This window comes from Gekko japonicus, unplaced genomic scaffold (assembly GCF_001447785.1).
Source record: "Gekko japonicus isolate JY-2015 unplaced genomic scaffold, Gekko_japonicus_V1.1 scaffold399, whole genome shotgun sequence".
In the NCBI taxonomy this organism is placed as follows: Eukaryota; Metazoa; Chordata; class Lepidosauria; order Squamata; family Gekkonidae; genus Gekko; species Gekko japonicus.
This window is the reverse complement of record NW_015175981.1, coordinates 365,497-381,970: the sequence shown is the minus strand read 5'-3', so window position 1 is coordinate 381,970 and position 16,474 is coordinate 365,497. Positions and strand designations below refer to the sequence as shown.

Sequence of the window (16,474 nt, the reverse complement as noted above, 5' to 3'; positions counted from 1 at the left end):
GGGGGGGAGACCCAAAGAAACAAGAACTTTCTGGCGAGGAAAATGAGAATGTGGAAAAGCCCATAGATGTTCAGTGCAGTCCTAAAGAGGAGTATACCTTTCTAAGCCCATTTACTTCAGTGGACTTAGAAGGGTGTAACTTGGCCAGTGATGGCACTTCTAGTCTCCCTTTCATGTACACAAACAGAAACTCACTCTCACAAAGAGATAAATAACTTCTCTCACACATACAGATATGCAACCCCCTCCCCCTAGACCTGCTTTCTTCTTCCTACTTCCCCGCTCTTGTTTACGTCTTCTGGTGGAGGTTGCATGGCCTTGGGCAGGGTAAAGACTGGTTAACCTGGCATCAGCAAGTGGTTTGGAGACTCAGTCTGAACAGAGCCAACTTGCCACTGCTGCTTCCTCACCTCATCTCTGCCATAAAATGTAATGCCAGGTACCGGAGATATAGACTTTATAGAGGACACAGCAAACCCAACTAATGATACTATTTTTTTACTCAAAATACAAACAAAAGCAGTTGATTCCTAGCAGTGAAAGCAATTGATTTACTGGGGAACCCACAAAAGCACCGATAAATGTATTTAATCACATGCAAGACTAGATTTTTTCCAAAGGGTACCATAAAAGAGGGTGTATCGTACATTTCCATACAAATTAGTTACTTTTGTATATTAGTTATTTTTAGGAGAGGAGTCATTGTCCTTGCAAGTAAATAAGGTAGTTTTTCAGGTCCCCTTCATATGCCCAGCCTCAGCAGCCAAGCACGGCTACAATCCATCTCTAGTTCTTTGTTTCTTCTCTTACTCCAGCCTACCTCTGAGGATCTTGAGGAGGCTCACCGGACTTCCCCTTCCACTGCTCCCCCTGTGAGGTGTGCCAAGCTGAGCGACCGACCCCCGAATAACTCAGGTCCGCGGGGGGGGGGGGGGTCTGAACCTGAGTCTCCCAGATTTCCCCACCCCAATTTCTCATTCTTCTTGCATTTCCTACAGAAGTGGCAGGGCTGAGGGGAAGGTCTGACGGGAAGACTGTTTCTGAAATCTCCAGGGGGCACTTTTTGTCCTCCCACGTCCCTTTCCCTCTCATTGGCTGAGAACAGGTGGGGGGAGAAGGAAGGTCGCCATCCCCCACTCACCCCAACACTCTGCTTCCCGGCTCTGCAGCTGTCCAGACATCAGCACCCCTTTTTCCCTTCACTTCTCCACTCGCTTCTGAAGCCGGGAGGTCTTTCCCCTCAGAGTGGCTTTCACAAGACAGCCCAGTTGCCTCTCAGACCATGTGCTGGCCCTCCTCCACCACTCTTCCCCGCTGGCCCCATCCCTTTGTTTGGTAAACTTCTGCTCTGCGCTCCTGCTCACGCCAACCCCACATAGTTGCCATTTGGAAAAAAAACATGAAGCCAGTTGGGGTGGTGACGGCAGCACCGGCTGCTCAGCTCCAGCCTCCCCCCCCCCATGTAATGGCGCCTTTTCCAATCCTTGCTGAGCTGTGGTCTGAGGAGGTGGGGGGGGGGACACCCTCTTCCTCCATCTTCACTTCCATTGTCTCCGCACTATTTTACCTCAGCCTTTTAGCCTCACCCTGTAGCTATTTCCTTTCTGTTTCTTGACAGCTTTGACTACATACACACCTCACTGTGTGCACCTGCTTGCTCACTGCCCTCCAAGCAGGCCTCCTGTCTTCCCTCCCCTACACCAGTTGCTCACAGGCTGGCCCCCAAGCCATAAGTTCTTTTTTAACATCCAGCCTAACAGAGTTTCAGAGAACCTGAAAACTTACATGCTGCTTCATGTCAAACACTGACTTGCAAGCCCTGGAGTGGGGGAATCGGCTGGCTACAGGAGCTGGCTAAGTTTCATAAGCAGTGGGGTGAGACAGCCATATCTGTCCAGAGGAACTCTGGTACTCAAAAGGGTTATGCTATGGTTATGTATTGTTGTTTGCTTTGGGGTGGTGCGCAGGACATACAGTGGTTATGTGGTTCTTCTGGTTGATGGGAATTGTGAACTCTGTTATCTGTGGAGTAAGTATCACTGCTTTAAGCTTTTCCCGCCCTTTATTTTCCCCTCTGTCTCTTAACTAGGTGAGAACTCTGCATGATGCGCGTGGAAATCAAGAAGCTGTGAGGGAACTGCTGAGCAGAATAGAGCGAAAGAGAAAGTGGTTCTCTCCATTTCTGGCTGCCTTGCGTGATGCTCACCATGAAAAGATTGCAGATGAACTAAATGGAGAGGAAACCGGTAATTTGATTTTTATGATGATTAAAAGTGGCAATTTTCCCTTGGAAGGATTAGGAGACCCAGATGAGTTCCCTTCCCTCCACTTTTGGTGGCAGGAAGTCCAGCTTTATTGTTCCAGAGGGGAGGAGTTCCCCCCCATCTCGCTTTCAGTCTTCTCTTCCTGCCAATGAGAACAAATTTCGAGTCCAGTGGCACCTTTAAAACCAACAAAGGTTTATTCAAGTACATTGGAATGGTAGGTAAGGTTCAGACAGGGACTTAACAGCAAATTAACAGGTAACATGATGATGTTTAAGCTATGCAAAGAACTAAACAACAAGCTAAGGTTATAAGGTCAACAGTTGTAAAGCAATAAATATGTCAAAATAGCAGATAAATGTCTAAAGGTGTCTTTTATAATTGTGGGAAGCAAGCCGAGAAAGTCCCAGGTGTGGAGAGCACTTAACAGCACTTGATGAGGTAGATGCAGTGTCATGTCAGCAAAACATCCCGATATTCCTTGCATTACATTCATTATTCAAATATACTATTCTGAAAAAGAAATACACTAAAATACAGAGGATTTATAGTCCTTCTTGTTGAGAATACATATGTGAGGACTGAATGAGATAGCATATGTAATAAGATAAGAAACCAATATACCTGTTGATCATGGGGAGGTTTTTGTTCCAAGTGTTGTAATCCCTTGTAATTCAGCAATTTCCATTCTGTTCCTGAAGTTCCTTTGTAACAAAACAGCTACTTTGAGGTCATCCATTTAAATGTCCTGGAAGAAGGAAGTGTTCTCTTACAGGTTTCTCAATGTTGTGATTCCTGATGTCAGATTTGTGTCCATTTATTCTCTGGCAGAGGGTTTGTCCTGTGTAGAGAACTGAAGGACATTGTTGACATTTAATGGCATATACAATGTTAGAAAATGAGCATGTGACTGAGCCTCTGATGGTGTGGTTGATGTTGTTAGGTCCAGTGATTTTGTTGTCTGGGTGTATGTGGCAGCAAAGTTGCCATCTGGGTTTATTGCGAGCTCTGGTCCCAGTGTCCATGTTCAAATTAGATGTTGCATTATTGTGGGTGAATAGTTGTTTGAGATGGGGGCTGTCTGTGTGCAAGAAAAGGTTTGCCCCCCAGTATTTGTGAAAGAGAGCTGTCATTATTCAGTAGAGGTTGTAAGTCGTTGATGATGTGTTGAAAGGAGCCGAGCCGAGCCGAAAGAATGACACCAGCCTCTACCAGGGTGCCGGTAGGCAGCCCCTTCCATTGAATTGATGTGGCCTTAGTTAGGATTCAAATATGTGACTAGCACCCAAAAATGTAAACCGCCCAGAGACCCCTACGGGGGTTAGGGCGGTATATCAAGTTGAAATAATAAATAAATAAATAAATAAATAAATAAATCAACTGTTTTGAGCTGAAAGCTGTATGGTATTCTGTTATTGTCTCTTTTGGGTCTGTCTTCTAACAGGTTTTCTCTGGGTATCATTCTGGCTTTGTTGATCTGTTGATCTGTTTCCTATGTTGTAGATCCCTCAGGTGAGATATCTGTCTGTAGGATTGGAGCATATGCAGCTGTAGCATAGAGCCTGGGTATACACAATGGATCATTTGGTATGTTTAGGATGGTAGCTAGAGGCTTGTAGGTATGTTTGTCGGTCAGTAGATTTCCAGTATAAGGTGGTGTCTATTGTGTACTTTTACAGTAGTGTCCAAAAATGTATTTCTTTCATGGATTAGTTCATTGTCAGGTTGATGGTGGGGTGAAAATCATTGAATGCCTGATGGAATGTGTCCAGGGCTTCTTTACCGTGTGTCCAGACAATAAAAACGTCATCAATGTAACACAAGTATAAGAGAGGTATTAGTGGGTGGGAGTTAGGAAGCATTGTTCCAAGTCAGCCATAAGGATGTTAGCACACTGTGGGGCCATGTGGGTTGTCAGAAATCTGACATCAGCACAGCTGACTTTGCCACCAGACTCTGCCATTCTGTTCTCACCCATAACCTCTTCAGATCTTGTGACAACCTGTTTCTCCAGATCAATGGTACAACCATGGGCACCCGCTTGTTATTTCGTTCTGACTTTACATAGCTTAAACATCATCATGTTACATGTTCATTTGCTGTTAAATCCCTGTGTCATGATCTGTGCAGGACTGGGAGCAGGGCCTAGTGCGGCCTAGTCCCAGGAGAGACCTGCATGGCAGTGAGCAGACAGCCTACAGTCCCCATAAGGCTTAGCAACGGGCTGTAGCCAATCAGAGAGGGAGATTCTGTGAGGAGACTGTTGAACTGTGTGAGGAGAGGGTCTTAGCCGTTAACTGAGGAAAAACAGGGTGTTCTTTCGGGTCTCTCTCTGCGGCCTGGTCCCACTGTTGGGACAGGCTGGTCTGGGAGAGAGGAAGATCACTGGGCTCAGTGTGAGTGCTAGCCAGGCTGTGGGCTTGGAAGTAGAACAGGTAGCTGCATTAGTTTATGTTTATTTTTCCTTTCACACTGTTATACTCTTTTAAAGCACCTTGCCTTGTCTTGTTTTCCCTGCCCCAGTGTTGTTTTTAATAAACCCTTTCTGTTTAATTATTTTCTCTGCCTGGGTCAATCACGCCTGTGTGTTCTCTTTGTGAAAGGGGCATTTTGTATGTGCTTGAGAGGGTACCCTGGGCCTTCTCAACAGGGACCATAAGTCCAGGGTGGTGGCAGCGGAAGGTGGAGGGTCATGACAGCCTGTCTATAAGTTAGAAACTTACCTACTGTTCCAATGTAGTTGAAACAGTGTGCCTTGCACACGAAAGCTCATATCTTGAATAAACCTTTGTTGGTCTTAAAGGTGCCACTGGAATCTAAATTTGTTCCACTGCTTCAGACCCAACACGGCTGACCACCTGGATCTGCCAGTGGAGAAGGCAGGCGTTTGGGGAGGGCTCTAATTGCTTTTGTTTTCAGATCTCTCTCTTTGAAGTCCAGCACCTTGATTTACTGCATTTGTCCTTCTGTGACCTCCCGTGTCTCACAAAGCCATTCAGGTAACCTGCTTTGGCTCAGGAAAGCCCAGGGGATTTGCAGCTTTGCAGTGCTGCATGGAAACAGCAGGAGAGCTGGGCAATGGAGCCATCAGCAGGATCTTCCATCCTCTGGGGTGCAGGAGGTATTATGTGCCCGGCAGAACACCAAGGGCCCTTTATCAGGACACTGAGATCATTCTTCTCTTCCCCCTCTTCTTCTGCAAATGAGTGGGTAAGGGATGAGATGGTGGTGCGTGCCAGAGGAGGGACACGCTTTCTTCCTGCCGGAATGTGACCTCGTCTTTCTCCCCTGCACCAGGGTTGAGCAAGGTTGCAATGGAAATGGAGAAGGAGAGCTCTGACTCACTCTTCCCAGGGAGCTTCCAGCAGTGGCTGGAATCTTTTACAGAAAGGGCTGTGGGCAGAAGGGATCACAGCAGCCGCAAGCACCAGCACTCCCCCCTTCCCCCCAATGGAGGCAATCCAGTAGAACTAAGCAGCACAAGAAGCTGCCCTTTACAGTCAGAGAGGGACAGGAGCCACCTAAGGTCCTCGCCTAGTCTGCAAGAAATCAAGCGTTGGCCTTTACCTAGACATTATGTTACTCATGAGTAGATCTTTCAACGAATTTGGCTAATTCCCCTGTTCTCTCTGATAAGTGACCCTGACCTGTCCAAAAAGGAAGAAGGTCAGATCAGTGATGAGGGTCACCCCTCCCCTCCCAAACCCAAGAGGTCTTTTGCCACTGAGGTCTTCCTTCGTCATTTGCCCCTCCTCCAAAGTTCCTGAAACTTTCTACTCCTGCAGTGGATCTTCCGCATCAAGAGGAAGGAGATCCTGTCTCGGAGAGTGACTAGGAGGTTATGGCCAGCTCTAGTAGCAGACTTTATCTTACCCTTCTGTAGCAGACTTTATCTTACCCTTCTGTAGCAGACTTTATCTTACCCTTCTTACCTACCCGGGTACTGAGAAATGAATAGGATGAACCTAATCACTCTAGGTTTCAGGTGGCTCAGGCTAAGAAGTGCTGTACCTTCCCAACTTCAGCAGGCTAATACCCACATATTCTGATGGTGGATGCTCCTGTGGCCAATATGGCATCCGGATCAGACTGTCCCATGGAGGGAGAGGGGCATTTAAGGAGGCTGCAGACCACAGGAGCAACACAGCCCTGCGCAGAACCCCATGAGGCCAGTGAGCTCTCTATTGAGGCTTCAATGGCTTAGTGCCTTTTTTAGCCTGTACGCTATTCCTTTGGCTGTGCAAGATGCAGAGAAAGATCTATGATGCCCTCCCAATTGATTTCCTACCTCCTGAGGTCAGAGAAGTTCATGGCTTTTGTAGCTGATGCTACCTTTGTCACCGTGCAGTTTTCAGCAAGGGCCATTGGCACTACCATGGTCACCAGGTGCACCCTCTGTCTAAGCAACTGGTTGATGAACACTTCAACCAAGCCCATAGTGGCATCTTATCTCTTCAATATTCCTTAGGGGCAAGCTAGAAGGTATTCTAATAGAGACTAATCAGAAGAAGAAGGTCCTCCCATTCTTAGACCATAAGATCTCCGGGAAAGGATCCAGACATTTGGGCTCTTCCTCCGTGACTCTAGGGCATTTGGATCTTTTAGGAACCCCCAGATCTACAGCAGATTTTCCTGGAATCACTACAGACTTTTCTACGGGTTCCAGCCTTCATCGTCTAGTTCCCATTCAGGCAACACCCAGTCTGGACCCTCCAGATCCAAAGAAGTGAGCATCCCCTGCCACAAATGTTGTTAGTCTTTAAAGGGCTACTGAACTCTTGCTCTTTTCTACTGCTTTAAAAACCAGTAGGCTATGAGGGGATTGCACTGAGACAAATTCATAATCTTCTGATGTCCACAAGAAGTTTGCCGTAGACTTCTATAGTGCCCTTAATGTGGGTATCTTAAAGGCTGTCCATTCACCAAATTTAGAAGAAGAGGAGATTGGATTGATACCCCACCCTTCACTACCCGAAGGAGTCTCAGAGCGGCTTAATCCCTTTCCCTCCCCACAGTAGTCACCCTGTGAGGTAGGTGGAGCTGAGAGAGCTCTTTCCAGAACTGTTCTTTCCAGAACAGCTCTGAGAAAACTGTGACTGACCCAAAGTCATGCCAGCAGCTGCATGTGGAGGAGTGGGGAATCAAACCCACTTGTCCCAGATTAGAGTCTGCACTCCTAACGACTACACTTTGCCTGTCTTCTAGTTCACTGAACTGCATAACCAAGTGTATTTTGTCCACATGTAGAGTCTGGCCACTAATTTTAAAGGAAAAAGAATTTGCTAAGCATTCTTGTTTGTTTGTTTATTTTTTCTGTAAACAGAATATAATGAGAATGGGTTATCTGCAGACAAAACTGAAGAGCTACGTGGATCTGCAGCCGTGGGGGAGGTGAAGAAAGGAACTGACATGGAGCCCAGTTCATCCGGTGAGGAGAATGCTTCAGAAGAATTCTGGGAGGCCTCTGCTGTTTCAGGTGCTCTGTCAGTTGATCTGTTTTACAGATCCTTTGGCGCAGCTAGATTCAGCTTTACAAGTCACAAGTGATGAGCTGCATGTTTCTATCACACTTCCATGAATCTGGCAAACCAATAGTGCCATCCTAAGCAATGTTCCCTCTAAGCTATGGAGTCCTGTGAGCAAAAATTCTACTCTGTGAGCTACTGGCATTAAAGTTGTGAGCAAGCAATTTGGTTACTGCATAAATTAGTTTGCTCTGGAGCCATCCTTCCTGAGCTAAGACAAAAATGTGTGAGCCAGAGGCTAAAAAATTGTGAGCTAGCTCACACTAACTCAGCTTAGAGGGAACACTGAATTGGAGTTATACCCTTCTAAGTCCATGGAAGGAACTCTGCTTAGGATGCACAGTGAGACTGCAGTCTTAAACACACTGATTAGAAGTCTCACGGAAGTCAATGGGGGGTTATTTCCGAGTATATGTGTTTATGATTGTACTGTCAGTGGTTTATTTTATTACCAGTGTTTATTACCACCTATTTATTTTATTACCAGACAGAGGCTTTTCTGCAGTGGCACCGATAGTTGAATGTTTTCCACAGATACATTTGGCAGACACCTATCCTGTTATTGTTCAAGTGCTAATTGAGAACTTTTCAGAAGCCCAAGCTTTTAGGAGTGTTTAGTCTTTTGTGCCTTTACCTCTCACAAATCTTCGTCTTCTGCTTAGTTTTCTTGTTACATTTTTAATAGATTTTCTTCTGAATTATTTGCTGCAAGCTACCTTAAGTACTAATTTTGACAGAAAAGCAAGGTGACGATATAATTAAGGAGGGGAAAGTAAGCACCTTGTCCTACTCTTCTGGTGACATGTCCATCTCAGCATCATCAGCAGATGTCACCTTCAGGCACGTGTAGCTTGGGTCATCTTCACACTGTGTCCTGTTGTATGGTCACCTGAATGCAGTGATTCCCCCCAACATAGTGTCTGGGGGGCACCACCACTGTATTTCATGGTGTCTTTGGGGATAAAATCTACATTGTCTTGAATGGGAGAGAAAATATTGGGAGCTCTGAGGCACTACCTACTGATTTATGGCAACCCCATAGGGTTTTCAGGACAAGAAACGTTTGGAGGTGGCTTGTCATTGCCTACCTCTGCAGAGCAACCCTGGACTTCCTTAATGGTCTCCCATCCAAATATTGACCAGGGCCAACACTGCTTAGCTTCTAAGGTCTGATGAGGTTGGACTAGCCTGGGTTTTCCAGGTCAGGTCAGCTACAAACCAGATTATCAGTTCCCTTTAAATTTACTGGCCATGCTTTAAATTCCTTGTGCTAGATTGGGGTTGTAGAAAATTCATGTTTTTTGCCAGCAGAGGGAGTGCTTAGCTACGAAACAAATGCAATTCAATCACTCAGGGCTGATTGAAATATATTTTGTTTCACATTGCCCCTCCTTCCCAAGGGACAGGAAATCCCAAGGCAGCCTTTTAAAAAATGGGGTATCTTAGGTTTTGTTTGTGTGCAAAAAGTACCAAAGATGTATACATGGTTAGCAAGCAGAGGCATGCACAACTATTCCCACAGCAATATATACCCAATAACCTTAGAAGCTTTTTCTGCTTGCCAGAAACCTTCTAGCAACTTTTTCTGCCACAGGCCAAATACAGATTGTTTACCTCTCTGCTCTCCACATTCTTATTTATTTAAAATATTTATATACTTGCCTTTCTCCTGGGCATCACAGGATCCAAGGAAGAAAGAAAAACGCTGCCTGTCAGCTTCCATCCAAGCAGCGGACACAAATGCCAAAGAATTGGAATGGTTACTGGTGATCAGGAACCCTTGAGCAAGCAAGGCAGCATTTATTGTGTGAGGCCAAAGGCCATGGCAATTAGGATGCACAAAAGGGAACATAGACAAATTACAGCAAAAACAATAACATGAAGTCAAAAGCAAGCAGAAATACATTAAAAACTCATAAACTTTTTGTAGAAGTAAAGCAGTTCAGCCTTTAGATGCAGCTGTTGTTACCCAAATTGTGTAGTGGAGCATGTCCAATTATAGAAAAATTGATCTTGGGGCATTCTGACGTGTGTGCCGCTAACACAATACCATGATTGGTTTCTGGGGGGTAAAATGTGTTGGAGAGGCTTGATGGCTTTCCCATGGATGGAAAAAGACCCGAAGAAACTTTTGACAGTTCACTAAGTAGAAACACCTAGAGGAAGATGTCCATTTTGCATTATGCAAAACAGATAGGCAGCCAGATGCCGGGGGGGGGGGAGGGGGGTAAACCTGATGCTCAGGGCTGGCTCTGAGCTGCACTCCCCCCCCCAAAAAAAAACATGCTTATGAAAAGCATGAATTTCCTCTCAAGCCAAGGTGCAGGTAAAGGGCTCTTTAATAACTCCTTTCTCTTGAAGCACACATCACACATGTGAATTTCACCTGTTTGGTGGGGGAAAGTACCATCAAGTTGCAGCTGAATTATGGCAACCCTGTAGGCTTTTCAAGGCAAGAGACGTTCAGAGGTGGTCTGCCATTGCTTGCCTCTGCGTAGCACTCCAGGACTTCCTCAGTGGTCTCCCATCCAAATACTAACCAGGGGCTGACCCTGCTTAGCTTCTGAGATCTAACAGAGCTCCGGCTAGCCAGGAACATCCAGGTCAGGGCTTTGCCTGTTTAGTATTGAGGTATAGAACAGATTAGGGAAGCATGGCCCACTGCTCCCTAATGAATGTACATGGGAATTGGTGTCCTTAGCTGCCTTTCTGCTTGTGGTGGGCACTTCTGTTTGTGGAGGGAGGGGCAGTTTTTGCTGTTTCTCCTTTCTCATTGCAGCCCCTAAGTTGACCCATTTATGTTCCTAGCGTCCAGTGACCCATGGAGGTCCGGTTTCAGATGGCATAGAGGACTGCAGCGGGAGAGGGGGGAAGGAAAGTGACTGTCTACTCCGTGCAGCTTTGCTTGCATTGTGTATGATTAAGGCCCAGGTGTTTGCCACTGGTCCTCTCCCTGTTCACTGCAAGAACCATCAATTACTACGTAAAGTGTGAAAAGAAAACAAAGTCTTGTTTGGCACCTTAAAGACTAGCAGACTCTTTGTGGCATAATCTGTCTATGATTGGATTGGTAAAACATATTTCCACTTGGCGCATCTTTGTCTGTAGCAGGGATTCCCAAACTTTTTGGGACCACCGCCCCCTTGGCTCCATAAAGTCATCCCCTATGGCCCCTACTCTAGCCTATAAAAAGCGTTATTCAGAATACTGGTTTGCACAATCCACTAAGAAAAGATAATAAAAATATTCAAAACAGTAACAGCAAAAACTTGGTAAATGAGAGGAAAATACACACTGTATGTACCGATAGTTTCTCAAAATGTTGTATACTGGTTTGATCAGAGCTCTGATTAGAGTATATTTAACTATTGATTAGAGCATGTTTCCTAAAAATTTCAGTCCCTTGCACCAGATTTCAGCTCTGTGCAGAGGCAGAAACTGGGAGTGCCATTTGCCAGCATGGTGCCATAGCTTGGGCAATCATCGATAAGTAAACAATGTGGTTGAATGGGCCCCCCTGCTGCCCCTTGCCTCTTAGCACCCCCTAGGTAATCCCACCACCCTCTAGGGTACCACCCAGTTTTCCCTCTAAGCTGTGCACATGAGCAGCTGCTCATTAACACAGTAGGCCCCACTCAGCAGCAACCTGGAGCCGCACAGGGTCTTGCACTAGCCATTGCCCGTTTTAAGTTTACAGCAGTTCTGCTCAGGATGTGAACTGCTCCATCGGGGGGAGGGATTAGAGGGAACATTGGTACTGCCCACTTTGGGAACTACTGGCCTATAATGTGAATATTATATGAATGGAAAGATCACAAAATGCAAGGGGTGTTTTTATATATGCAAAACAAGCACAGCAACCATCCAGAACACCAGCCACTGGCTCCTCTTGTGAAACTGCTCTTAGAACAGAAATCATCTGCGACCTTTAAGACTAACCGGGTTTATTTGTTTAGAATATTTCTGTGCCGCCTCTTCAGAGTCCTGCTCGATGCAACTTGCAATTAAAAAACCACCATATTAATAAAATATATTGTACAAAAAGACCCACCATTTTAGAACACAAGGCATTAGACAACAGCATAAAAGCCACCCATAAACAGAAGCAGACTATTAAAAAGCCAATAAGATAAAAACCCTCTTTAATTCCGATATAAGCTTTTTGAAAGTCATCGCTTTCTTCAGATGTGTATGCCATTTAATTTCTGTTTTCTGATGTTTGTATTCATGCAGGCTTACTGCAGGCCAGTAGATGGCACCCTGTAGCTTCCTTGTTAGTAAAGGTAAAGGTTCCCTTGCTCGAAAGCCAGTCGAGTCCGACTCTAGGGTTGCGGTGCTCATCTCCGTTTCAAAGCCAAAGAGCCAGCGCTGTCCGTAGACGTTTCTGTGGTCATGTGGCCGGCATGACTAAACACCAAGGCGCACAGAACGCTGTTACCTTCCCACTGAAGTGGTCCCTATTTATCTACTTGCAATTTCTTGCTTTCGAACTGCTAGGTTGGCAGGAAGCTTCCTTGTTAGGGAAGCATAATTGCCTTTTAGGCAATGGTTTTCTTTTTAGTGGCTGGTAGTGTTTCAGGACCTTGAGACCTACAGACTTTAATCCTGTATGTTTGTATTAGTAGCCCTTGCACATGAGAAGACGTTTTAGATCAGTTACAGTTTCCAAGATGGCATCTCCTAAACATCAAGAGAGACATCCCAGAGCTGGTAATGGTAGCATGGCAAGTCCAGATCAATTCATTTGACAATCCCCTTGATTTGCTTTGGCTGTTACCCCCAAAAGGTGGTTTCTGCTTCAATAGGAAATTGACATTATATTATAAAACAAAGTAGGGTTGTTCTGGTAAGTCAAGTTGGACTGTGTGAACCTGAAACAGAGAGAACGATACGTCATGCAAAATTCTGGGGTGACCTGTGCTTATGTGTTTTGTCTGCTAGAATCTGATGTCAGCTTGCTAGATGCAAGTGTCGATGACACCAACGAAAGCCTTGGACAGGTCAGCTTCGGCGGTGATTCAGGTATGACCTTCGTTGTACTCTAGCAAGCATGAAATAAGATCTGGAAGGGCACGTTTGCCAGGTGCAGTAAATCAAAAGCTGCCTTATGCATCAGGCCAAGTCAGGCCAGTGTTAGAAAACAACCGCAACAATGATTTTGTTGTGCAAATGGTCAATGGCAGCAGTAATTAACAGTTCCAGCCAATGCTCTCTCTAAGCTGTGGAGTCTTGTGAGCAAAAGTTCTACTTTGTGAGCTACTAGCATTAAAGTTGTGAGCAAGCAATTTGGTTACTGCATAAATTAGTCTGCTCTGGAACCATCCTTCCTGAGCTCAGACAAAAATATGTGAGCCGGAGGCTAAAAAACTGTCAGCTAGCTCACACTAACTCAGCTTAGAGGTAACACTGGTTCCATCTCGACCGCAGTTGCACTCTTCTAAGCCCATTGACTTCGTTGGGCTTAGGAGGGTATAGCCCAGCACAGGATGTTGATTGCTTTGTTCCCACTTCATTCTTCCTGTTTCACCTCATCCAAACCTTTGTCTCTGCCCTACTGGAGCTGTTCTCTTGTAGAGCCATGGCCACCCTTTCACCTGGTCATATCTCCAGAGCTTTGTTTGATTTATTCTAGAAAGTACAATTGGTGCAAAGATTGCCCCCTGTAGTGTTCTCTGTGTAAATACTGTGTGTGTTTTATTTCTACATTTTAATGTGGGGTTTTATGTTTGCTGTGATTTAAAATGTAGGCTTGTAGAGTAAGAAAGGGGAGGGGGACGCTGGATGGGTGAGTGAAGTGTGTTATGAGAACAAAATCTGAGTCCAGTGGCACCTTTTGACCAACAAAATTTTATTCAAAGTATAAGCTTCCGTGTGCAAGCATGCTTCTTCACTTCTTCAGATGTGTTATGATTGGGTGATAGCTGTACCCTAGGGGGCAGAGTTGACTGTTTTGTTCAGAGAGGCTTTGTGTGAGAGTTAGTGATGTGTAGGTGTGTGGAGGAAGGAGCTGGTAACTTAAGCTTTGTGGAAGTTATGAACTTAAGTAGCAAGTAAGAAAATAAGCCTGTGTGGCTAGGTCTGCTTAAGAAACCATTAAGCTTATGTATCTGTCTGAAACTATTAAGCTTATTAGCCATACAGAAACTGTTATGCTGTTATAAACAAACTATATTCATGTTTAAGAGAAACAACCGTTCGTTTCAGAGTAAAAGATCCCCTCAGAGTCACCCCAACATGCTGACCATTCCATCATTCTATCGTATACAACTAAGCCATCCTGTTCTTTGGGTCCAACTAAGAATTCTAAGGCGAGAGCCTTTGCTGGCAATAAAAATAAAGGAAGGCAAGGAGGCAGCGTAACACACATTACCTCAGAACACCACAGAGAGGTGTCTTTACAGAGGGTACACATAAATGGGTCTCACACAGAAAAAAAACTTTATTTTTTTATAGTACACTTTATTAAATTTTGGGAGTATACAGGGGTAGGGGAAGAAAGGGAAACAAAAGTAATAAGTATTCTGCATATAAATGTCCACATATCATTTCACATTACAAAAAGATTAGACTGAAATTTTGGAAGTTCATAAAGACTTCTTCATTTTATATTATCAAAATTTTCATATCTTTATGTTTCTTTCTTATCCAGTCATAAAAAGGAGTCCATAGTCCAACAAAATCTTCTTCCATTTGCCCTTTTAACATCAAAGTCAATTTGCCCAATTCCGCACTTTCCAAAGTCTTCACTAGCAGATCTTGTTCAGAAGGCATTATTAGTAGTTTACAGAAGGTTGCAAATAAGATTCTAGCTGCCGTTACTACATGAATTATAAAATATCTTTGATTTTTATCAAAATCATGTGGTATGAAATTCAGTAAAAACTATTCTGGTCAAAAAGGTAATGAGTCTGCAAAACTGTCTTTATAAATGTATGTACCATAACCCAGAACTTGCATACAGTTTCACATGTCCACCACATATGGTAAAACGTACCTACATGTTTTTTACACTTCCAGCAACATTAGACATATTTTTGTACATTTTAGCTAATCTATCTGGTGTTAAATACCATCTATAAAACATCTTATACAGATTCTTTTTAAATGCAACCAATTTAGTCATTTTCACATTCACTTTCCACAGTTTACTCCACTGTGCAAGATCAATATTCTAGAAAAGAGCAAAAACTTTATGGCCCTCAACACACATGAGTGTCATGGCACACAGTCCTCCAACTGTATCGCTTAGCAAACTTCACCACACAAATCCTTGTAATATCGTGGAGTGAATTTCTCAGCCCACACCAGGGCCGCATTTTGACCTTTGTGAGGCCTGGGTACTATTGTCTTTGTGGACCCCTCCCACCATAATAACATTGATATTAAAAATTATTTTAATATAACCTTAAATACATCAACATTTTTTTCTGTTTTAAGCAAAATTTAATAAAATTACATGGGCCCTAAAATTTCATTCTTTTCTGATGTGAGAAAAAAATTAGAATATTTTCTTCAACCCTAAAAGTTCATTTTTCCCCCTTCTGATTTTAAAAGAAAGTGAAACATTTTTGTGGGCCCCTAAAAGTATTGTGAGCCCTAGGCACTTTGTTTGTATTCATTTAGGCAAACGCCTAAAGTGGAGGGAAGTCACGGGACAGAGCAGTCCCGCTGTGGAGGCAACCCTTCCCATCAGCAGCCTCTGGAGAAGAAGACAAGATTCTCCCATTAAAGCAGCTCCAAACAGTTCCTTCTCACAAGTAAAGGCCTGCTTATGGCTAAGGACTTAACCAGCATGGTGTAGTGGTTAAGAGCAGCAGACTCTCCTGGAGAACCGGGTTTGATTCCTCACTCCTCCACACGAAACCTGCTGGGTGACCTTGGGCCAGTCACAGCTCTCTCAGCACTCTCTCAGCCCCACTGACCTCACAGGGTGCCTGTTATGGAGAGAGGAGGGGAAGGCGTTTGTAAGCCACTTTGAGACTCCTTAGGGCAGAGAGTCTGACTCAACTGTGCGACTGAACAACAACAACAAAAGGGCAGAGAAAAGTGGGGTATAAAAACCAACTCTTCTTTTTCACTGAGCACCACATGAGAACCCCGAAATGGGTGCAGTTGGGTAGCCGTCTATAAAGACCGAGAAAAGGATAAAGTTGGAAGAGGGCAGAGGTAGTATGGTACCATCAGATAGGCCTGGATGAGGATATCTCCAGTCTGTCTAGTGAAAACCAAAGGGATTTAAGGCTCACTACATCCCCTTTACTCCTATCAGGAAATAGACGTTCTTTCTGTGTGGGAAATGGTAGTTAAATGAAGCATTCTTTTAGCTGCTCCCATAAGACTCAGGCTTCAACTCAGAGAGATTTCCATTATTTTCAGCAAGCTTCATTACATTCTGTTAATTTAGTTGGCTTTTAATAAATTTGCCTGTACAGAAAAAATAACACGCTTTATACCATCTACAAATAATTATGGTGTTTTGATTGGCTGATATTGACAGTTTTACCAGACAGAAAATTCCACACACACCCAACAGCATTAGATATTCTTTGATGAAGATCTTTCACCCATTCCATTCGGTGCTGTTCCTCTCCGTAACTGTCACAATATTTTGACAATTGACTTTTCATGCTGTTTAATTCCTATCATGTCCTTTTTAAATGCCGTTTGTTTATTTGATTCCCCTCC

General features: G+C 44.3%; 1 protein-coding gene across 1 annotated transcript in view; it reads left to right on the top strand.

Moving 5' to 3' along the window:
* The window catches only part of IFIH1 (interferon induced, with helicase C domain 1), a 55,291-nt gene that overhangs the window by 8,377 nt on the left and 30,440 nt on the right, over nt 1-16,474 (top strand). The window contains exons 2-4 of the mRNA XM_015426233.1: nt 2,090-2,246; nt 7,588-7,740; nt 12,731-12,811. Of these exons, the coding sequence (XP_015281719.1) occupies nt 2,090-2,246; nt 7,588-7,740; nt 12,731-12,811 (391 nt within the window). The remainder of the gene's footprint in view (nt 1-2,089; nt 2,247-7,587; nt 7,741-12,730; nt 12,812-16,474) is intronic.